General features: G+C 49.9%; 4 protein-coding genes across 4 annotated transcripts; 2 read left to right on the top strand and 2 right to left on the bottom strand.

The window, feature by feature from the left end:
* Positions 1-9276: 9276 nt before the first annotated feature.
* PFICI_09659 (uncharacterized protein) lies at positions 9277-10773 on the top strand (the record flags this gene model as incomplete). The annotated part of the gene is made up of 2 exons (XM_007838240.1): positions 9277-10335; positions 10399-10773. 2 exons carry the CDS (start codon positions 9277-9279, stop codon positions 10771-10773), a joined length of 1434 nt encoding a protein of 477 aa, XP_007836431.1.
* A 2052-nt stretch (positions 10774-12825) lies between these two features.
* On the top strand, positions 12826-14088 carry PFICI_09658 (uncharacterized protein; the record flags this gene model as incomplete). The annotated part of the gene is made up of 2 exons (XM_007838239.1): positions 12826-12931; positions 13025-14088. 2 exons carry the CDS (start codon positions 12826-12828, stop codon positions 14086-14088), a joined length of 1170 nt encoding a protein of 389 aa, XP_007836430.1.
* A 477-nt stretch (positions 14089-14565) lies between these two features.
* On the bottom strand, positions 14566-15623 carry PFICI_09657 (uncharacterized protein; the record flags this gene model as incomplete). The annotated part of the gene is made up of 2 exons (XM_007838238.1): positions 14566-15225; positions 15315-15623. 2 exons carry the CDS (start codon positions 15621-15623, stop codon positions 14566-14568), a joined length of 969 nt encoding a protein of 322 aa, XP_007836429.1.
* A 2794-nt stretch (positions 15624-18417) lies between these two features.
* On the bottom strand, positions 18418-23347 carry PFICI_09656 (uncharacterized protein; the record flags this gene model as incomplete). The annotated part of the gene is made up of 3 exons (XM_007838237.1): positions 18418-20847; positions 20915-23082; positions 23134-23347. The coding sequence occupies 3 exons, from the start codon at positions 23345-23347 to the stop codon at positions 18418-18420; spliced, it is 4812 nt and encodes a 1603-aa protein (XP_007836428.1).
* Positions 23348-23513: the final 166 nt, after the last annotated feature.

The following is a 23513-nucleotide window of genomic DNA, read 5'->3' as shown; positions in this document are numbered from 1 at the left end:
CATCGGCAGAGCCATCCGAGCATGCACGCAGTTTTAGAGCCCATCATAGGCTCCGGTATGTCCACCCCATGCCAAAGATGTGCACCAGGGGATCTTCAAAAGGGCAGCCAAGTCTTCTGACCAGGGGCTGATCCGTGCTGCTTGGTAGTACCATAGTACTGTAGCCCCTGTCCATCGCAGTGGCCCTCGACGCTTCAGGCCTGAGGCGGCATTGAGGACCCAGCAAGCGACATCGACGACTACGACTACTACTACTACTACGACGAGAAGCCTCAAAGCACCGTGACAGCACGATGCGACACGACACGAACAGGCCCGACCCGACACTGTTGTATCGTTTCATCGGGCAGTATCCCAAATAGGGGCCCTGCCAAATTTGACAACTTGACAACTTTGACAGCCTCAGGCGTTCCAGGTTCAGCAGAAACTCCAGACCAAGGTAAATAGGCGGCGGCGGCGGCTTGGCTCCAATACAGATTAAAACGCGGTATATATGCAGCATGCTAATATTTGCAGTCACATTGAACACCAGACCGGTTTTGCAAAGTTTTTCTCAATCGCACTCGTCGGACTGGGACATCCGGTCGTGTCCAATTGGGTGCTATCAAGCATTTCGCACAAAGTTTCCCAGTACAACAGTCAAACGGATTCAATTTGCCCTTGCTTTTAGCCATGTTTGCCACCATAACCCATACAATGTACCCATCGTTCCTGGCAGCCCTCGAGTTGCATACTCGCTTATATGTGGAAGTAACAGCATCACCGGGATCCTCTCACCGTTCACAGCCTGGTCAACGGACCGCTGAGCAGGAGACTTGGAGTATCATTCCAAGCGGATATGTCAGCACCTGTTGTAATACCTACAGGATCTGACCACTTGCGCTTTCGGCCAAAGTCGTCCGCATGTGATCGAACCCCCACTGATGCGGGCCCATTTAGCTTTATGCTGCCAAACTAACCTAATGTAGGTACTCTGTACCACTATTTACCTGCATGTGTGCACCCGATGTGTACAGTTATGTGCGGGTCAATCGTATACTCACTCGCCTTAGAAGACTGCATGTCCTGCAACTCAAGAGATATAGACTCTCTGAATGCAAGACGATATCTGGATTTGCCCATATTTGATCATTTGTATCCGTACCAAAGCAGGCTTATCATGTCTGTGGCATATCTCTGATACCATTTCCCAACCCCAAATCACTTTCAATAAATGGCTAAACCTAATAAGCGAGACCAGAATTTAGCAAAGATTTTGCCCACCACAACCAGCCACCCAGGAAAATACTTTGTCTGTGACAGCTCCTTGGTTAATACCAGACCAGATTTATCACTCTTTCCGATGACAAGTGCTACATGGCACGAATTGACCACATGGCATTTTTATTGACACCGCCTCCCTAGGTATGCCCTCTGCATTTACCACTGGTCAAAATTTCCCGATACCCGCTCAGTGCACTACTCTACGTTGCCAAGGATGTACGGAATAGCGCACGACCCGGCGGGAAATACATAGTATTAATACATGGGTATGTACAAAGGCATTGGTGATGCATGTGATATTGGTCACTGGAGTATGGCACCTTGGTTTAGGTTACACGCAGAAACACTCGGATCGCTCGCGCCACAGTGTGCGCAGTTGACATATCACCCAGGATCTTGTTCTACCTCAGGACTTCGGTCGAGATCTACCTCTAGACTGACAGCAGGAGACTATGATGGATTCACCTTTGTTCCATGCGACTGGACTGACCTCCCAATCTGCACCGGATCTTGGTTATGTCAATAGTCCTACATGGCGATTTGATCTTCCCGAAGGAGGCGTCTGATACCGGAAGTTGAAAAAGTTCGGTCTTGACCGATCCTCTGCGCCTTGTGATCGGGTCGATCAGACGACTGAATTTGATGAAAGCTCTTGCATACCGGATTTTGTTGTCGAGGCGTGTATACATACATGCACGAGCGGGAATTTAACATAGCAACTTCAGAGGCGTCCATGTCGGTTTACGAGATATCTCCAACATGACTCAGCGGACTTACATCATAAAGGCTATTCATCACTGCAGAGCAAACATCACTAGCTCCCTGAACGTTCGTGTTCGCATATCGGATAGGTCACCGAGGCGGCTCCCAGTAAGCGAGACTGATTTGAAGGAACGTGGTATTCATTCTTCTCTCAATCCGTAACGGTGGTGATTTCGATGGGTGATGAGGAGGAGAATGATGATGACGACGGCGTGACGCCTGCGGCCAGTAAACCACCGTTACTGGAGATGACCAACGCAGTGTCGCGGGTGGACAAGCAAACGAAACAGACAGAAACACGGGCTCGGAGATGAGGTGCGATGTTACAGATATCCACAATATATCATGGCCATATTACTACAGCCGCCGCTGCAGGGCCAACTCTCCTCTTTCAGCCTCGGTGGCGGTCCCCTGCCCAGACGTCTCACGTCGTCGAAAGAAGAATTGACCGAAAGTTGAAGCTTCGGCCGTGGGCCAGATTGGCAAGTCAGTGATTGGCGGTAAGAAGTACCTGAGAAAACGAAAGCGAACGACGACGACACAAATGGACAGAGACAGATTGACGCTGGGGGTGTGGTCCGTCCCCATCTCAGGATTCTTTGCTTCTTCTGTTCCCCCGTGTACTGCGGGCACTATGCACGTCCTAAGCCCAGGGCTCGACGGAAGATTTCAATTTAGTTATGGAACTTGGTGTGGAGCCTCCCCGTTGGAATATGCTGGGTTCCCGTGTGATCTGCGAAGGCCCCTGTCTACCTGGGTGTTCATGCCTTTAACCCTTGCCATTCGCTACGGTTTGGGCAAGACTGGGGGCCCTGCGCACCTCGCTTAGAAAAATAAAATGGGCTCTGGGGAAGAAGAAGAAGTTAGAACACGCCTTGTGAGATGGGCATCAAGCTCATGTATCCATTCAGGTTGATCAGTCCATCTAAACTCGATAGTAGTTGGCGCTATATTTGGCAGACCCGCTCGAACATCGGGCTATTCTTCAAGGTCTGGAGACGACGACGATCTGCCAAATGGACCGTGGGCTCTCTACGCTGGCGGCCGCAACAGTGATTGTTGTTAGTGGTCAAGGTCCGCCAACGTCTCGGTCCGCATCCCGTCATGGCATTTTGGAGTTGCAAGTTCATCTGATATCTGCGCTGCCTGTCATAGTTGGGCGCAACCTGTGCCGGTTATCAGGGTGGAATGACGTCTCGGCGCCCGCGCTGAGCTGAGAGAGCTGCGAATCATTCGCCGTTTCCCACCCCCTCGATCCTGCCTAGCTGGTCAATCTGCGACGATTTTGCATGAACGACAGAGGCGGCCCGGTAAAGCATGGACCCATCATCTCACGCCGCACTCTGGAAAAGTCTTGCCCAACTCCTCAAGAGAAAAACAAACCCGTGTCATGCATTAGGCGTCTACCGCTTGCATGAATGGAATTCTGGTCCCGGCTTCGTTGCCGAATGCCCCCTCTCAAATTCTCCGATGGTTCATCTGACAAGTCAATTCAGGGCTTTGCGAGTCTACCGATTGGGCAAAATTCTCCTTGCTTCCGGCTTTCCAGGATGGTAACAATACAATCAGTCAACGCATGACTCGTTCTCGAGAAATGCCTGTTTGATAAACGGGCTGTGAGGCAATTTTGCCTGCCGGCATGACCGGTCGTTCCCAGGAATTTTATGCAAGACTACCGCGTACCAACGACGACGCATCAAGGCCACGGGCACAATGTTCATGGAGTGTTGCATCATCGACAGAGAACCCGTTAAGGGCTATGCGCGTAATAAGCAATGGCATACCACATAATACCGGGATTTCCGCTCCTTATTTTGGTCTATCATACACGTTCTAGAAAGCCTATATCCAGGTTGCTATTGTTATATGGCTGCTAGTAGATACCTCACCACAATGCAAAAAGAAAATCAATATTCATGCCGTAAAGGAGTCAATGTGTCTCCATGAAAAAATGTTTTAGATGCTTCAGATGGCCTACCGAGTCGGAGATGATTCTTCCTGTTGTGCTACAGCCGAGTAGGCGACGATTCTGCCTCACAGGTTTGTGTGATCTGCCGTGTGGAATATTCTCGAAGCTATGCAGAATCTATCGCATCATTGTCATCACCGTCATCATTTGGGCAACGGGCTGTTGCTTACCCGCGTTGATGCTGACGTGCATGATTGCCCACGGATCGAAAATGCGATCTCAGTCCTGTACGTTGCGCATGAGATTTGACTGGACTTGATTTGAAATCAGATCATGGCCAGTAAGTATACGCACCTGGGATGTGAGTCTATCTCGACGCCATACGACTGCAGATGTAGATGTGGACTGCGATCAATGTATGGATGATGTGTGCATAACACGATGCGTGTGGGTCTAACTGATCAATCGTGCAAAGCTGGTGAATAGCAACGCAGCGCGATGGAGCGACAAGCGTGCCCGTTCCAAAGATGCGCGATCGAATGGGATTCGCGGATCGCCGTGTTGCGTCACCAACGTCACAAGCACTAGAGTAGGGAGTTTTGGTCGATGAAGATTGCCCTTGCAGTACACGTGGCTTCAGAACTCTTGACCTTGGAAAGCAATACATCGGTCGCGATGCACGTAGGAGCGCCAGGGCAAGTAACATCTTGGGTATGCAAAAATCGATCGTGCTGGATTTGCAAAATGTGCATGTGGGAGACACGAACCGGCGAGATCGACTTTTTGGTTCACGATGATGTTTGGCTCTGTCCGTCGATCGACCGTCACGGCACTGCCTCATGCTTGTTAGTCTAGGTAGATAGCATACAGCAATTCGAATCTATCAAGAGCGTTTCTTCAAGATATAAGAAACCAGTCGGGATGCGCACATCGCATCAAATGCTGTCATCCTAGACAAGACTAGCATCACCATCTTGAATGCTCCAGGTGTGACTTGAACCATCTATACGAACGCGTTGAAGTTTGATGCATTGAATGAGTCCTGCCTGCATCAGTTGACGACTCACAAGAATGTCCGCCAAGGTTGGTATTGAGAAAAATTTCTACGTCACTTCTATCGACAATGGATCGCAAAAGAGGAAAACAGGATCAACTGTGGCAATTGTCATGACCCCCGACTTGCTCTGCCTTTCGGCTTCTATCATGCGAATGAAGACCACTGCCCTTGATGCTTGACACACAAAGACGGCATACGGAGGCTTTGGGGGACATGGGGTTCACAGCTCATCTCGAGAAATCTTTCCAATGTTGGACATGCATCAGCCATGTTCGGAATGAGTTGCCATGATACCGGCATTTATCTACACTTGGAAAAACACCGTGAGATAGCCTCTTCTCAATGTTCTGAATGGTGGCCAAGAGGTCCACTTCCATCAAAGAGACTGAGTCTTTTCAAGGATTTCTTAACAGTCCTCGATGGATTGACCTGCAAGTGTGCATAAAATAGAAACACTGTCGCTTCTCGTAGTTTTTGTTCGAAACTGCTCGACTTGTTGTCCTATTTGATCATTGTTTTGTGCCTTTGAAAAGTGATTGGGGTTGGAAGTGATTATTTCCTGGTATGACTTCAAGAACAAAAGGAAGACATATGTATGCACTGTGCGCGTTTTTCATCTTCTTATGGTTTAGACACTCAAGGTCATTACCAAGTCGTAATGTTTTTTATCAGCCCTCACATGAGTCGCCAGCGAAAAACAACGTTGATCTGTTTCCATCTTCTCAAGATGGAATGAGGGATAAAACTTGTTTTTTCCTCGAGGTTTTATTATTACTCGAAATGGACATTGAGATAAAATCGAATCACTCGAGTTTGAACAAGTCGAATCAAACTATGCAATGACCACGGAGTTTCCAGAGCAGCCAATTAGGTCAGATACCACCAGTGGTGGAAACCTGTTTTACACATGTGCTCATTTCCACTGACCAGCCAGTGAAGCTTTCGGAAGAGCGTCGAGAAGAACTTGATCCACAAACTCCTCTGCTCATCCCATAAAAAGAAGGGCGTCGGGGTAAGATGGCGTCCATATGTCATGGACAGCCCAGATCAAGACCGAATCTCCCATTCAAACACAAGATCCGGAAAGCGGGCGGCATTTGCGGCCCGATTGGACAGTCTGTCTATCTGAAGAAGGAAATAATGTGAACCGTTTTCGAGTACCGTGGACCGCAAAGAGAGCGGTGGAAGAAGAGTCCGAAAACCTTTGAGAAAGAGGCGTGATGACCTATAATACGGGGCTGTTATGCCCTTTCGTTGCGCTTGGAGGGGGCACACGGCAGACAGCAAGGCGGGAATGGGCACACCCAATGTTGGCAAGAGTTTGGTTCACTTGCCGGAAGCGAACCGAGTCGAGACGCCCTACTTCTCCACACGACTGTAGATGAAGCTAGAAAAAAGCTCGCCATCGAGAGGAAGATCACTAGTTGGACCAAACCTGTTTTCAGTCGCGTCCTCGTCGGGGCCTAGAGCGTTTAGATCATGTTCGTTGCATGAATTTTGAGTTCAGGCGTGCGGTTTCTTTACCTTTTCCTTCCGCTGAAGGGTTCCCGCTCCTATGATGCGACATGGTAAGCGTTGAACTGGAAGCTAATGAGATTTCTGTCAGGTGGCGTGATCACATACAATCTTGCAAGTCAAGTAAAGCGTGTACGCTTGAGCAGTGTATACTTTATGAAAATTATATCCATGATTATACTCCACAACAGGAATTTTTGCCTAGTCAGCTTCTCTTTGATATTTCATGAGAGACTATGTACATTTTCAGAGAAAATTTGAATTACGGTGTCACAAATGCGAATGGAAATGAAAGGTTAGATAGGATGATGATTCTAGCAAGAGAATCTTCAGGGACGGTACCTTCAAACTAAGGATTATGCGACTAGAGAACATTTCAGCGACATGAATATCGAATTGTAGCGCTAGTCGATCTCTTCCGGCCATGATCAATTAGACGATGGGAGAAAATGATGCACCTCACTTGTCGTCCAAGCCGTCTGGTGACAGTCTAGTGACTGCACATATGGACTGCATGGTACCAAGCAAGAAGAGTCTACCTCGGAGTTGATTCCTTCATATCGGGTCGCGGTCTTCTAGGCTTACTCTAACGCCTGCTAACTGCCCCTTTGTCGATCAAGTTCTGTCCAGACTCGCCATTTTCGGCTCCAAACCTGGGCCTATGTCACGCTCATGTATGGACTTTGGTCATAATCCGTACAAACGCATACCCAGTATACTCAGATGGTATATTCATCCTTGAATCAATTTTCTTCTTCTTGGGGCGCGCGCAAAAAATGTGCTGGCTTTATCGCAGCAGGCGCTCGGGAACCGGTTGTTGAGTATCTTTTACGATATTCTCAACGGCCGCGGCTGTAATCCTCACGTCGTGAATCTCCATCATCTTCAGGGGATGTTTGAAGATTGGAACAATGCAGGCAAGGCATTGACCGAGGACCATATGGGAGTCATCTTCAACATGAATTCTAGTATAAGCAATTTTGGCAAGAGTAGATGGACACATGTTGGAGCGATTCTAATTCGATAGTATTGCACATGGAGAACCTTGTCATTGGAAGCAAGGCGAATCGCTACATATATTCATTAATCGATTTTTGAATCCTACCGCGAGGCAGCTATGACATGAGATTGTCTCGCATCTGAATGAACTTGTCAGGGTTTTGATATGAGATGGGCATGTTGCCAATGTTGTGCCTCTGAGGAGCTCGAAGAGTCAGAAATGAAGATGGACGAGAGAAGCTCTGAATCCAGAGTAAGAAGCTTGCCCATATACACAAGTATATATTGATGGAGTATTCTTTATTTGTTCGTCTTGGGCGTGGTTTTTTAGAGACGATTGCTTCGGTACTACTATGTAGCAGTGAGACATGCGGACCACATCAGGCTGCTTGAAAACTGCCCGGGTTCCGAGCTTCACATGTTTTCCCGATGTGTTCCACAGCCTAAGAGTTCAGATTCGAGAAAAACGGAGTTCTGACGCAAAGCGACACTCTCATCGATCATGGAAACCAATGCTCAGGTAACAGGGAAGAATCTTGGAGCGGTACCTGTCCTTAATGCCAAATGACTGGAAGTAGGAAACAAAAAGGTGCTCTCGGTGCTGACCTGTGCGGGTCTTTTCACCTTGAGACGCGACCCATTTGTAGGTGGGAATTGCGCAGTTGGCCGGCCAGGGTCGTATCTTGAATTATAGTGGTCCCGGCGAGCCAATGGCAGTGAGCAGCGCAGGCCTAAAGCTGCAATAATTGGTTGTAAAAGCTGGCAAGACAGCGAGTTGTGCTGGCAGTGTCTCTCAACTGACCCAATTTTTCGCATTATTCCAAATGTGATGGTTGAATCATTGCGCGAATATGGCCAAGCTTTTCTTTAGTGTCCGTTCCTTTTGGGGGGCACCATGTCAGAAAAGCTTCTTTGTCCCGCGATTGAGTCGCATCAGTCTCGTTTTGGTGTGTTGAACTTGATTTAAACTACGGAGTATTTCGGCTGGTCATTTGCTGCGCTTCGCTACAGTGGCCTGCCTGTAGCGCTTGCCGCTAAAGAATTTTGCTTCAAGCATCTTCTCCAATGATAGTGAAGAGAAGAAAAGCAGGGACAGGGGATGACTTTGTTATATACAAGCAAACATTGAAATCAAGTGTTCTGATTCCCGCTACATGAAATCACGCAGCAGGAGACTCAAGAGAACGTAGTATGTGGGTTTGGTAACGAAATGACAAAAGAGAGAAAGAGCCTGAGAGATTAAGGCGATGGTTTCCGGTGCCGTGTGATCCGTGTTTGCCGGGACCGTGGTCAGCTAACTAATAACATGGGGGGTTTCGTTGGCATTCAATGACGCGCAGTTTCGAATCCACGTGTAACGGGTCCTTTTGCTGTCGCGTCCAAGTTTTCTTTTCGTTCCTTTCAGCAAACACGGGTCGAGCGTCAATTTTTGCAGTTCTACAAATATTCAGAGAAAACATCAAGTTATTTACTTTCTTTGCAATAGACCAAACGGGTTTCCTTTTATTGGTACTTCCCGGGTTGGCTGCATTAAACAGTTGTCGGGATCCAATCCGCTGCTGCGTATCTACCCCAGACGGACGCCAAGAATCCCAGGAACGCGCTCGCTTGGCAACATCGAAATTACGTCACTCACTCTTTCAACTCACACGATAATAATAGTTGCTGTGAACTTCGGCATACACCACAAACAGTCTAGTCGATTTTCAAGACCGTTTGTTCTTGATTTTCCCTATAGATTTTGGTTACTGCAGGCCAAATTAGAAAAATCATGGTTGGAAAACGTCGAGTTTTTGTCGGCAATGGCCAGTCCAAAGCCACCGGTCGAGACAGGCCGTATGAGAACGGCTCCGACGCAACCAAGCAGCGTCACCCTCGCGACCTGGAAAGGGGTCCAAGTCAGCATGGTACAAGCTCGTCTGGCCGTCCACGGCCTCGTGTCTTCCGTTTCCAGGATGTGGCCCGGACCGCCATGGATGACCGACGGCGGGAAGATCTCAAGAATGCGCTGTTCCACAATATCGATCGCTACGGCCTGGAAAGGTACCGCCGGAGCGAGGCAGAACTAAAGGATATCAAGAAAAAGAATGTTCGATCATTCTACGAGCAACAGAACGAGAGACTCAATGACTGGCTAGAAGTCGACGCCGTGGTCATGGCCGTTGCCGATGATGTGTTGGAATCCATGGACCCGGACCCGGATCACGACGGAGATCTAGAGCGGCGCGGCGGTCTGCAAAACATGGAAGGAAACATTGCCGAGTTTCTGCCCGACGATGAAAAGGCAAAACGTGCCAGTGCGGCCAAGAAGGCCAAGTGGGCTATCAACATCAATGTCATCGCCAATATCCTGTTGCTTGCTGGAAAGATAGTGGCTGTAGCATCGACTGGCTCGTTGTCTCTGGTGGCTTCACTCGTGGATTCGGCTCTGGACCTCTTGTGCACCATGATTATCTGGTCAACGAACAAGCTCGTCAGCTGGCGCCTTGGGGCCTTGAAGAAGAAATTCCCCGTTGGCCGCCGTCGACTCGAGCCCATTGGCATTCTGGTTTTCTCTATCATAATGGTCATCTCCTTTATGCAAATATTGAAGGAGTCGGTTGAGAAGCTTGCGCCCTTGAAAGGAGAACCAGAGAAGCTCCCATATACAGCCATAGGTGCCATGGTTGCGACTATTGTGCTCAAGGGAATCATTGGTCTGGGGTGTTATCCGATCAAGACGACCCAAGTTCAGGCACTTTGGCAGGACTGCAAGACCGATGTATTCTTCAACACGCTTTCGCTTCTGTTTCCCTTTATCGGAGAAAAGGCCAACGTGTGGTGGCTCGACGTAAGTACCTATCTCCAACACTGCCGCAACCCTCTTGAGAGTGCCGCTGATACGTGATAACAGCCTGCGGGTGCTGGTCTTTTGTCCTTGTTCATCATCTACGACTGGGGTCACACGTGTTTCGAAAATGTCACGAGACTCTCGGGAGAAGCCGCATCGGAGCGGACATACCAAAAGCTCATGTATCTAGCCTACCGATTCTCGCCCGTCGTGCTAGGATTCAAAAACGTCACGGCGTACCACTGCGGAGACGGCGTATGGGTAGAGTACGACATTCTGATGGACGAGAAGGCGAGTCTGCGGACGTGTCATGACGTTGCCGAGACCTTGCAGTATTGCGCCGAAGGTCTGATTGAAGTCGATCGAGCATTCGTCACGTCCGACTACTCGTCCAGTGGCCCGGCCGGGCACGCGGCAGATGCAGAAAGGAACAACTAAGCCTCGGGGTCAATGAGGCGATTGTACATGCAGTATCGTAGGTTTGTCTTGCCTGCACACTCACTGGGCCACGCGGAGAGAAATGTAAAATATAGACTCTTTGCCTGAGTAATCGGAAGAAATGAATAAGTAAATTTTCTCCAGTCGCAGCAGATTGCAATTAATTCCGCATTTTCCGTGCAGTTACTGTGCGTTTATCTCGTTTGGCTGCGTGACGCGTGTATATACGCCCTGCCAAGTGGTTCAATATGCATGTCTTCATCCTCTGTTGTGCCGGAGATCCGTTGGCGAATCGAGGCAGATATGATTGGGCCACCACGCGATCGGAAGGAAGCCCTTGGCTACCTCTGTGACGACAGCGTAATATATTGCGCATAAGACATTCAGCTGGTACAAGCTGACATAGGACTGATCTTTTTTGTTAATTTGTGATGGCACGAGGATCATGTGTAATGGTTTGGGGGGGGAGGCTTTTGCGTAGGTCCACATGTGAATATTAATAAATCTTCTAGAATTGGCGAAAGGGGTTGGAAAATAGAGTAGGAGGCGAGACTTCAAGAGACTCGTTTAATCTGGGGAGTTAAAGTATCGGGCGGGGCCCTGGCCTCTTGCCTACCTCGAACTAGTAGGTAAGGTATGCTTAGGGGGCTCCAAGGTCTCTTCAGGAGGTTCTCCCCCGCAACCTTACCACTGAAACCGCGCGTCGGAGCCGCAGGGCTACAGCCCACTAGGATACCGCCAGCCAGACAATAGAACAGCAGCTCCTCCTAATTGACTTTTTGTTCAACCCATCTGATCTTTCTTTGTCTGAGCAGGGTTGGAAGCGGACCAGGCTGCCCGATCTGCTTCTGGGGCCGTACTTCTTCGTTCCAGCCGAGGACGGCGAGACACCCACATGGACGAGCTGGGGGAGAGGGCGCTACGTGGTAACTTGGCTGTAGATACATTGGTCTCGTCAGTGCAAACTTCTATGACTCTTCTTTTCTGGGGAGCCGCAGGGCATTGAGGGGGAGGGGAAAGTCTTCCAATGACATCGTTTTAGTACTCTACTGCAAGCTCCTGTACCTGTAAACGGCAACTACCTTTTTTCCCCTGCTGTTCCAGAAGACTGGATACCACGGCCAAACACTCCATCTCACAATACATATGCGCAGAGACACACAACCATCTTCGTACCCTTGGGAATCGGAATCACGAGGCTTGGTCTTTGCCCATCATTATTTTCTTCTGCTAAACGCGGAATTGAACAGCGATCGACTCAGTTCCCAGCAGCCAGTTGCCCCCCATTGCCCCCAGATGCGCCAACCAATGACCAAACCAGCCCCTATGTGTACCTCCCAAATGCCGATTGTGCCGCCTTGGCAGTTCTTAGCACGTTGGTTTGGGGTCAAATTTCTTGGAAGACAATCAACCATTCCACCTGGCACATCCAAAGAGATTCCACGAAGCAATCCATCTCCGTGATCCTCCACCCGCGCCATTTGGCCATGAATTATTAGCAAGACCTAACCCCTGACTGACTGATTGACTGACTGACCGACCCGATGGAAAGGGACCGCTTACTGCTCGGAGACGGAGGTTCGGAAACATGCGCACCATTGAGCGTCTTCTAATCGAGTCGCCAGCCCGGGCCTAGTCGGCTTGCAGGAGACAGGAAAAAAAGAGTGTAAAGGTAAAAAGGGAACCGATCGGCCGCTTCAATTCTCCTTCCTAAAACTACATACACACGTTTCTGTCTTGTACCTACATGACAGCTGAGGCATCAATTCCGGCCACGCAAGAAGGTTAGATATCCTCCTTGCTTTTCTGTCTCGCTGTCTCCATCGTAAGCGCGTCATCTAGTGTGGTGGAACGGTTGTTTCTGCTCTATCCTCCTCCCATCTTACCAAATCTTTGGTAGCTTGGTCGTCTTTTCTCTTTTTGTTTTCTCTCTTGTCCATATTTGTCCTTTTTTGCATACAATTTCTCTTTCCTCTCGATTCTTGCTGGCGTGCGTGCTATTTCCTTGCATAATACCCGTGTCTTTCTCCAATATACCCCCCGATAGACATCATGGAGAAGATCGGCGACCGCTTGTCCTCGATGCCTTACGTTTCCGCTCTTGTAGCGCGAAAGAAGTTTTTGTTTGGCACATTCATAGTTTTCTTAATACTTACAGGTAAGCTGGCTTCGAGCTTTTTTTTTTTTCTTTATACAAAAGAGTATATGCATCTGCCTTGGGTGTGCTCTGCTAACAGCTGATTTCTTGTAGCCGTCTCTTTGACAGAAAAGGAGGACGTCACTGCATGGTCGAATTCGAGCGGCACCTTCAGCAAAATACACGGCACCAATGGCACCCTTCACAACGCCACGGCGCCCCAGAGTAGCGCCACCTTGATCCCCATCGGACAAGGGTACAAACGCCCGGGATATGAATCGCCGCTGGCCAACGGTATACCACTGCGCATCATGGCTATTGGCGCCTCGACGACCCGAGGAGATGAGAGCTTCGACAACAATGGCTTCCGCCGGCCGATCCGAGAGCATCTCACTGCCATAGGAAATCCCGTCAACTTTGTGGGCACGCAGCGCATTGGAAGTATGTTGGACAATGATATTGAGGCATACCCCGGCGCCCGCACAGGTCAGATGCATCGTCATGCTCTCGATGTTGTTCCCCGGACCAAGCCCAATCTTTACTTGGTGAATGTGGGCTCCAACGACTGCTTCCAGCATTGGGACATTCCCAACTTCTACAAGCGCTACTATTCTCTTGTAGATTACCTTCTCACTGCCTCGCCGCGAGCGACAGTAGTCATGGGAACGCTGCTGCCCACCACTGAAACGGAGCGGTTCAACGGCTCGGCGGACGTGGCCATTGTCAATCAGCAAATGCAACGCTTGTACAAGATCTTCAAGAGCGAGGGCAAACCCGTTGTTCTTGCCGACATGACTGGCCCCGATGGCATTCAAGACACGGATCTCGCCTGGGACGGTATGCACCCTACATCCGCAGCCTATATCAGAATGGGCCAGATCATGATTCGCTCCATCATCGAAGCCGATGCGCGGGGCTTCTTGCGACCAGCAGAACCGGTGCACGGCCTGATCCAGGACGGCGATTTGGAACACCAAGATGAGGCCTACGGCAAATGGGCCAACGATCAAAAGCAGATCGAGTACGCAAAGCAAAAAACTGAGGAAGAAGAGATACGCCGCATGACGGAGGAGCTGAATGAGTGGAGGTCCTCCCCAGAGCTGCGGGAAGCATTCGCCGATGTCGTACCAAAACTGCGCCGACGTGCCTCAAGGGAAACATCTGAAGAACTTATTTGAATGCTTCTGGAGGACAATTGATGGACTTGAAAAACTTACTTTATTAGGATATCGTCGCTGGAATCCCCAGCTTGATTTTATCCATGAATATCTGCTCATCCTCCACATGCATGATGGATATCGCAGCTCCATACCGAGCCGAGCTCGTCGCGAGGAAATCTGCATTCGAGACAAAGCGCATATCAGTACAGATAGTCTGGCCCAAATGCTCACTTTTATGATACTTGAGAATTGCACGGGGCAAGGAGACAATTATTTGAGGGGGGCCAGAAAGATCCCGCCCATGTTGAGGAGGCGGGATTAATGTACATTTACTCAATCTATGTATCTAAAGCTAATAATGGTGTTTTTGAGAGAGTAAATGAAGTGAAAAAAATTTGGGGGTATCGGTTATCATGGTGTTTAGTTTGTTAATTGTCTCTAGGAGACCACCCCCCTCTCAAAAATTGGGGACACAGCGGCGGCGAGAGTATTGTTTTACTCGTCGCTGGCGCTGTCCGAGGCCTCCTCACCTCCTCGGCTCTTGAAGGAGCCCTTGCCCTTCTTGGCCTTGCCCTTGGATCCCTTGCCACGAAGGGCCTCGGGCACCTCCTTGCGGACCTCGCCGTCCTCAAAGAGGAGGCCAATGTCCTGGCGGCGCGCCACAGCCCGCTTCCAGAGGGACTTGGGCACTACCTCGTTGGCCGTGACTACGGCACCCGAGGCGGTCCGCTGCCAGACAAGGGCCGGCTCGGCCTCGAGCGCCGTGCGCAAGTGGACCCAGATGCCGACGTCGGCGTCGCTGGCGGCGGCGCCAGCAACAATTGGGGAAAAGGATATGTACGAGGCGCCAGCGGCCCGCTGGATGCCGTCGGAGGCTACAATGTGCGGGTAAGCCTCGTACGAGGTCTCGTAGACGACGTACTCGGGGAGATCCTCGGCGTCGGCCGAGAGGGGCTCGCCCTCGACGATAATGGGCGGCGCCTGCACGCTGTCCCGCCGCTTGTGGGTGTCGCGGATCTGGAAAGAGGATGCGGCGTCTTCGCCGGCTTGCTGCTTCTGCTGCCGGAGCTCGAAGCGGGCCTTGGTGGCGTTGGCGCCGATGCGTTGAATGTCGGAAACAGTGACGCGGAGGTCAGTGATGCGCGAGTGCTGGAGCTGTTTATAGGTGCCAAAGAGTCAGAATATACTGAAAACAGAAGGGCCTTTTTCTATCAAGGTATCAAAGCTTTTGTTTTTGTACGTACCAGATCCGGGAGCATGACCCAACCGTCGTCCGAGGAGACGAGACGGTCCGTCTCCTCGTCCTCGTCGGTCTCTTCATCATCATCCCCGCTCTCGGCGTCGAGCTCGCTCTGGCGAATGGCACGCTTCATGACAAAGGCCACGGCCTTGATAATGGCGCCGTCCCGGTTCTCCAGGACATTGTAGCGGTTCTTGCCCTTGATGCTGGCGGCCCGGCTGCGGCCGTGGCGGGGAGAGTGCTGGACCAGAGCGCTGGGAGGCAGGGTGCCGTTGATGGCGGAGATGGGGATCATGACAGAAGCGGCAGCCATCTTGGTTGTGTGTTTGGTCTAGATGATAGCTGGGTAGAGCAACTGATGATGAAAGACTTGGGTCTTGGAAGGAAGCAGAGTGAATTGGAAGATTGTTTCAAGCTTTGTGTGTAGTGATTGAGCGTGTATTCAAAACTGAAGAGGGAAGAAAGAGAGTGACAAGAGAGTGGTTGTGCATCATGTTTATACTAAACCGAGGGATGGTCGGTCACTTACACGAACGACACACCTTGGGTACCTGAAATGGTCACATTAGGTCCGCCCCCTCCATATTCTGCCGACCGACACCGGGTCGGGCCAGAAACAGAGTCGTCCATCAGTCGCTTTCCTCGGAAGCGTGCGGTAACAGCTAGTTTCTCTTCTGTTTCCCATTGTCTCGACCGCAGCTCCCTGTTGGGCATCCATCCTTTTGGGGTTAGGGAGAGAGACATTGCATTACAGCTACATTGCCTCATAACAGGGCTTCGGCATCGTCTAGAACCAAAAGCTCTCTATGTTTTACTACAACAAGGCAGATTCGTGTTGAGCTATTCCTCCTTCACCGCCGCCAGTTGTCCCTCTTGTCCTGCAGCTGCTATTCGCATACTTGCCTTGGTGCTGCTGCAGGATCGCGCGCCTTCTCGCTCACACGCACGTCTCGGCAGCTCCACACACACTTACACTTACAGTAATACTCTCTCACGCGCTTACAGACGAGCAAGGGTGGGAAAGCCTCCATGCCCGTTTGTGTCTCTGGCATGGCTTGATCCAGTATAGTCAAAGTTACAACGTTTATAGTCTATCAGATAAACAAAAAGAGAGAAACCCAATCTAATCCTACGGGTTATCGACAAGGACACACACACATCCTCTCTCTCTGCCCCGCAATCGAATGGCTGGCTGTTCTGCGCTCCCGGCGTTCCCACTTTGGGCTGGAGAGGGGGGTCCCCTCTTTTTTAATCGTTATCCGCGTGGTCTTCCCACGACTTGATGGAGTCTCGCGAGTCACTTTTGGATTGACCGGCTTGGAATCATTCGGCATTATCGGAGAGTGGCTCTAGTAGATCACGTTTCACCCTCTCGTCACCATCCTCGTCGTCGTCGTCGTCGTCGCTTGTCCCGTAATTCTTTTATGGGGACGCGGAAGTTTTTCCAAGTCTCGTACCTTGAGCTTGTGAGTCGGGAGGGGGGAATCAGTGGCATGGATTGAATGGAGGGGTTGATCGTCTTTCTCTGTCCGTACCTAGATACGTTGGCGGATCCCCCGCGATAGGGTTGGCCGATTGGCGGGACCAGGGGCCAGCTGTGGTGGCTAGGTAGTAGATGATCATGTTACACTCTTTGTAGTATGTTATGTACCATGTATACTCCTCATCTTGACGAGATTTACACCTGTCCTTTAGCAAACGTTGACATGAGACGAACATGTTCCAGAGCCCTCTAGTACTCTTGACAAAAGTATCGGAAACGGGCATGGCCGGCGTACCGCTTTCGTAAACCGAAGCGGGATTGGTCCTGAAAAGACGGCTCGTTTTTCCCCCCTCGGGAAGCACGCGACTGTTCACTGGGTTCGGCAGCGGGTGCAGCGGGCCACGAGGAGTCCAGAGAAACCGATCTTCTCTACATTCCCATTAGCGGGCGTCTTTTTAACGCGGCAAGATGGTCTCATCTGATTACGGGGTGGTGCGGCAAGAAAGGGTGACCAGACCGTTATTAGTTCAGGTACTTGCGCATGGCGCTCTAAGAAAAGAAAAACGTAATTCCTCATTCAAGTGATGAGTCTTTTCCTCGATCAGTCGATACTTGCTTGCATGACTAAGGTGAGGACCGAAAAGAAGGCGTTCCTTGCTCTGCCCGTTGCATTTGTCTGCCCATTCAACCAACCACCCCTCTGTCATGTGGGAACCCGCTCACACATACCCAGAGAGAGCTACTACTGAACTTTGAGCTTTGCGGTCTGTGAGATTTTAGTTCCCGCCGCTGCCCACAGGTAGGTAGGTATGCGAGATTTCCCTGCCTCTTCAGGCACCCAACAAGTCTTGTTGGACACACTTACATTGATCAAACGACAAGACATTAAATGACCAACGGTCGAGATTGTGGCCACTGACCACTGAACTTGGTCGTCGTCGGGGTGCGCGATCTGCTTCTACGGCTAACGAAGAACAATCGAGAGACCCTCATCAATCGGCGCTATCTAGAGGGGCCGACCGCTATACTCTTTGCGCAAAGCTACCTAGGTATTATAATGTCGTGCACGAGGCCATGTGGATGCGATGATGACATTCTGGATCTCCGCATACAGGCAAAGAGGAGAAAAAAACTTTGACCGACTATTAATATCGTGAAAGTTGCTGGCCTGTCCCAGTCTTTTGGAACTGTCTGACTGAGAGAAGCCAAGGGAGGGGGTTTTTATTCATAGATCCAAAACGCATGTCCTGTCGCCATGGAGCAAGAAGGCGGTCGAGGCGGTGTGCTGAGAGGGATTCGCGTTGCATGCGCACGACAAGCACAAGGCGCTCTTCTATGCCCTGCTATGCATACCCGATAAGGCTCCCTGTCATTTACCGCTCAACCGCTATAGTGGCGAAGATAGTAGGTTAGGTATGTAGGTAAGCATTGTCCAATCACCACGGCAAGTTGGGCAGACCATCAACAGAGCTCTGTTTCTGCCAGCATGCAAACGATCATGCCATCTGATTGGAAGGTACTATATACTCATTGAATCAACCCATACAGCAATCTCTACAGCAATATTGCCATGCTTGGAATAATACTTTGTAGTAGTAGCCATTTTTCGCCCGAGCTGCCCTGGCTACTCAATGAACTCAACGGAGCTTCTGAGCTCGTCAATCAAGTTCTGGTCATATTCGCCAACCCATGCAGGTTCACCAGGCAGCGGGGTTGCCCGTTTGTCAGATGATGAAGCAACCAACTCTTGTTCTTTATCATCATCTTCACGCATCCCATCTTCGAGAGACGGCAACTTGTCCGTGAAGTCGTCGATGTTCATCATATCATATGGCACATTGGTATTAGAAAATGTCTCTCCAGGCTTGTCCCGCATGTTCTGATCGACATTCTGCGAGTGTTTGGCCGCTTCTTTTCCTGGCTTCAAAATGACATCCTCAAGAGCCTTCGGTTTGACGGACCTGGATGTCTTCTGGAGCTCATTAGCAGCGAAGCTCAAATCACGGCCTCTATCCTCCAGCAATTCACGAATATCAGGAGCTAGGGTCTCGTCTTGGAATAACCCCTTTCGCATTGAACTGAACTCTTGCGGATCATCTTCAACAGATTGTAAGATCTCTGGAGGCGAAAACTTCTCACTCTCATCTCCGAACACGTCGCTTTTATCGGAAGATTCTCTTGTCATCACTTGTACGTCCTTGGGAGTCGCCAAAGCTTTCCCAGTTTTGATGAGCCGAGGGGGCACAATAGTCAGAGGCTGGATTGGATTGTGAATAACGCTGAGCCTTTTATTTGCTTGATTAGGAGATGCCTGATGTGACTGTCTCGCTGACTGGGCTTCTAGCTCATCGTTACTGGATCCGCGCAAGTCAAGAGATTCAATATTGTCATCTTCAGCACCATCTCGAGGCTTCTTGGAATGGATACCAAGCCTTGATTCGTTTGCAATTGTGGATGGCTCCTCCCGCGGCCTTTTCATGTTGGGATTTATGAAAAAATAGCTTCGTTTGGAGTTACTGGGGCCGAGACTGGATCTTTCGGGGCCGACATCCAACATGGCTGTATATTTGGAATGGCGAAATTTAGCGGTCTTGTTCAGGGCCTTAGAAGCATCACGTTCTGTATTGCTTGTACTCTTTGCTTGGTCCTCCTTGACCTTGGTGGATTTCTTGTGTTGTATTGTCTTGTTCAGGGCCATAGAAGCATTACGTTCTGTATTGCTTGTACTCTTTGCTTGGTCCTCCTTGACCTTGGTGGATTTCTTGTGTTCTATCAGCAACTTTGGCCTGTGGACGGCTCCTTCGTGGCAGCACTTGTGTGTACATGGTTTGCCATTCTTGGTGAGAGCACCACCGGCACAGCGGTGTTGGCACCTCCACTTTCCATTGCTCATAAGGATTGGAGATGCCGCGGTGCCATCGAGCTTTTCGGAGACCGGAATATCTTCCAAGAGATCATCGATATCTTGAAATTCCATGTTTTTTACATCATCTTGTTTCGCAAGCCGCGGTTGTTTCCCTGGTCCTTTGTTCACATCGGCCTCAGAAGCAGCAAAGGCATCAAGCATGTCTGCATCTGCGATGCCTTCTTCATCCATGCCATCGACGATTTCCTCCAGTGGTTCGTTATTGGAGGTTGGCGAGGAGCGTCTCCGCGAAAGGACTTGGAAAGCCAGTGGCGACAGATTGGGTGAAATCACCTCGGTGACCATGGTACCCACAATCTCTTCACAACTGAAGCAGCAGGTGATGGTCTCATCGACGCTACGTACGGCAACTGGAAATCTCAACTCGATATTGCCCGATTTCGCGACATGATTGAGATTAGCACGTGTAAAATAAGTAAGTCTTCCGTCTGCTGCGTGTGCCATGAAGTTGAAGATGGGGGCGCGGCCGTTCCAACGTGGCACATTCTGGTTTTCATAGCCAAGGTTGACCTTGACCGTGATCATCAGTGCATCTTCAGATTCTGAAAATTTTCCGTGATTCTGTGTGAGAACACTGCTGGTCATCCTGAGCCGTGGGAAAGCTTCAAGAGTCTGCAGTAGCTTCTTGCCATAGGGAGGATTGCGGCCCACGAATCGTTCAATATCGACAAAGCTGCGTGTTGCTAGATCCGAAACCGTCTTGATGCCATGAGATGTTAGCCTTCTCATGGTTACTGGTCCCAAGCCGGGAATTTGTAGCAGTTGTGTCGACTGAGTATCCCAACAATTCGCTGCGAGGGCTCGTGTCAGCTCGAGGCCGGCCTTGACGCTTAATCCGTCACCATCGTGAACTTTGCAATCAATCACACATCGTACCAGACGGTTGATTCGCTCAAATATGACGTTCTTTTCAGTCAGAATCTGCTTTTTGATTGCTCCAGACTCATCCGCGGGCATGTCAAAAGCAGCCAGACTGAATTGCACAAAAAGATACACCTTGTGCCAAGTCTCCCTAGGTGATCCACTAACCGGGTACATGACTGCGGAGTTGAGCTTGGGAAGAATGCCCTTGTCTTGAGATTTCAAGCGCAGATCTTCGAACGTGGTGGTCTTTGAAAGACAAATGAGCTGTTACGGATCGTTAGCTATCACGACTCTCCAAGAGCGCCCGGGTAGGTAAGCAAGCTATACTCACAAGATGTTTCGCATCTACAGCCATTGGAATTTCTAAAAGCTGCTTCATGGTTTCAAAAGATACCATGAATCTGGACATGGCAGCCCCGTACTGTGTGCAGCTCAATGGCTCCGCGGATGTAATCAGGCGGTGCACCTGAAGTTGCTCGATGTCGCGCTCACACCAAGCTTGTATCAAGTCTTCAGAGTCCGATGGGGAGCGTATATCGAGCTCTGGCATCCCCGATAGATAGTGTTTCGGTGCTTGTTTCATACGCACAAAAAGAAATGTGCCGGCCAGCCACTTCTTGGCAGTGTGGACGTTCTTGATAGTACCCAGGCCGATCTCGGAGTTGAGATGCTCTATGAGATTGAGATGCAGTTTGCTTTCTAGAGCTTCTTGCCCCGAAATCATCTTCTCGTACCTTGGGACGTTTCCTAATCTAGTTATGATAATTGCTGTCCCATGTGGATCGAATTGCGGTCTGCCTGCGCGGCCGAGCATTTGCATCACCTCTAGATCTGAATATTCTTGCCGGATGCCATCGACATAACCTACTGTCCCTTTGAGTACAACCGTATGACAGGGTAGATTGACACCAACTGCGAGAGTTGACGTGCAACAAATCACATGGAGGTCGCCGTTAAGGTAACTGCTCTCCACAGATTTCCTGTCTACAGCGTCAAGTCCACCATGATGAAATGCAACGCCATGAGTCACAATCTGTTCAAGATCTTTGTTGCTGACTGCAACACGATTCTTGGGCCCTGGCCAAGGCTTGTCGATGTCTTTGAGGGATGCCCACCATCGTGTAAGTTCAATGGCTGTCTGCTCACATGATTTTCGGGTAAAGCAGAACACAAGAATGGGCTTTCGCTCTCCATATTGACTGAGAAGCGAAATAAGTTTGCCGTCGAGAACCTTATCGAAGGCGAAGTCGTTTCCAGAACTCTTATATCCGTGGACGTACTTTTGAAGTTTTACCGGGCGTAACTCTTCACCAAAGCCAAACTGACGGGCAGGCTGTTCTTGGCGCCTGTGGTTACGCCCAAGCCATACTGCGATGTCATTCAGGTTTGGTATAGTGGCGCTCAAGGCGATAAAGCGCACATTAGCACCGCTCGTCTTCATCCGTGAAACGACAGCTTCAAGAGTCGCACCGCGGATGTCTTTCACAATGTGAACTTCATCGATGAGAACTAGTCGCACCATGTCGAGGAGTCGATGATGATCCGACCACTTTCTTGTGATTGAATCCCATTTCTCAGGGGTAGTGACAATGATCGAAGCACCGCCGACTTTCCGCACTTCACTGGGGGAAGTATCCCCCGTGAGTTCAACGCATTGAAGGTTGAGGTGACTGAACTTCTTGCGCCAGTCCCTGGCCCGTTCTGAACAAAGAGACTTGGTTGGTGCTTGATACACGATTTTGAAAGTCTCTCCATTCGGCCTATTGAGGAGATTGCATATAGCCATCTCCAATATTGCAGTCTTTCCACTACTAGTGGGGGCGGAAACCACAACATTGTCGTCAGACCCATACACGTATGGGAAACATTTGGACTGCACGTAATTGAAGGCGTATGGGAAGACGTCTCGGTACTTGGCTAAGAGAACGGTCCGTTGATCGTAGCGGCTTGATGTCAGGTTTTCAGAAGCATGCTGCAGGTCCATCGAGGTACCCCCAGTGATAGATGCGGGAACCTGAGACGTTGAAGGTCTGTTGACAGTTTCCAACGCCGTTCTTTTGATGCTGGGTCTAACAGAGGGGCTCGAAATTCCCAATGATGGGGATGAAGTGTCCGACGACAAATGCTTGGGGGATATTTGATGCGGTTTGGCTTGGACTGTCAGAATTTTCAGATCCATCATATCCGGGATTGGTAACTGACCACTGTAGAGCGGAGGCGCCACGAATTGCGATCGTCCTGATAACCCCGACATTCTTATAGACCCATCACTTTCAAGTGTTGACAGAGCTACAGGAATATGATCCAGCTGGTTTAGGTTGGCGTGACCAGCGGTGAATTGAGAAAGTTGTGCTCGGTCACCTCGAGTGGCGTACTGCCTGAAGTGGTGGCTCGCATCGTTCAGAACAATGGGTTGCTGAATAGAAGAAGATGCAAGAGGTAGTTTATGTGCTGCTTGGTTACTATCGTAAGAGGAAGATGCCCCAAGAAGCTGACGGTCTGGTCTTGGTATTAGCATCATCAGCACGATACATCCAATAAAATTCTCACCAAAATCATCAAGATGATCATCCCCCTCTGGCACATGTGTAAACGGGTCCCCGAGTGGTACATCGTTGGTGGTTGTTTCGTTGGCACCGGATGCATAAGATGAAGATTGCGAGATGTTTGGGCCAGGCGCGAAGTCACTGGCATATTTGATGATATCTTGAATGTAGCAGTCATAGTTGTGGCTGCTACCACTGCCGCTTGTATGACCGGACATGGCGTCACCTTTCAAGGATTTGCGGACATGTGTGCTTGAGCGCAAGACGAACAGAAGCCTTACATGGAAGTGGAGGACATGGTGAAAGAGGAACCAGGTCTGAAACGAGACGTAAATGCTCGATTTGCAACGATGATGCTGCTGTTGCTGGCATAGAACGATAATA

This window comes from Pestalotiopsis fici (genome assembly GCF_000516985.1).
Source record: "Pestalotiopsis fici W106-1 unplaced genomic scaffold PFICI_Scf_7, whole genome shotgun sequence".
Classification (NCBI taxonomy): domain Eukaryota; kingdom Fungi; phylum Ascomycota; class Sordariomycetes; order Amphisphaeriales; family Sporocadaceae; genus Pestalotiopsis; species Pestalotiopsis fici.
The sequence above is the reverse complement of the archived record's forward strand: the minus strand, read 5'-3'. Positions and strand labels throughout refer to the sequence as shown.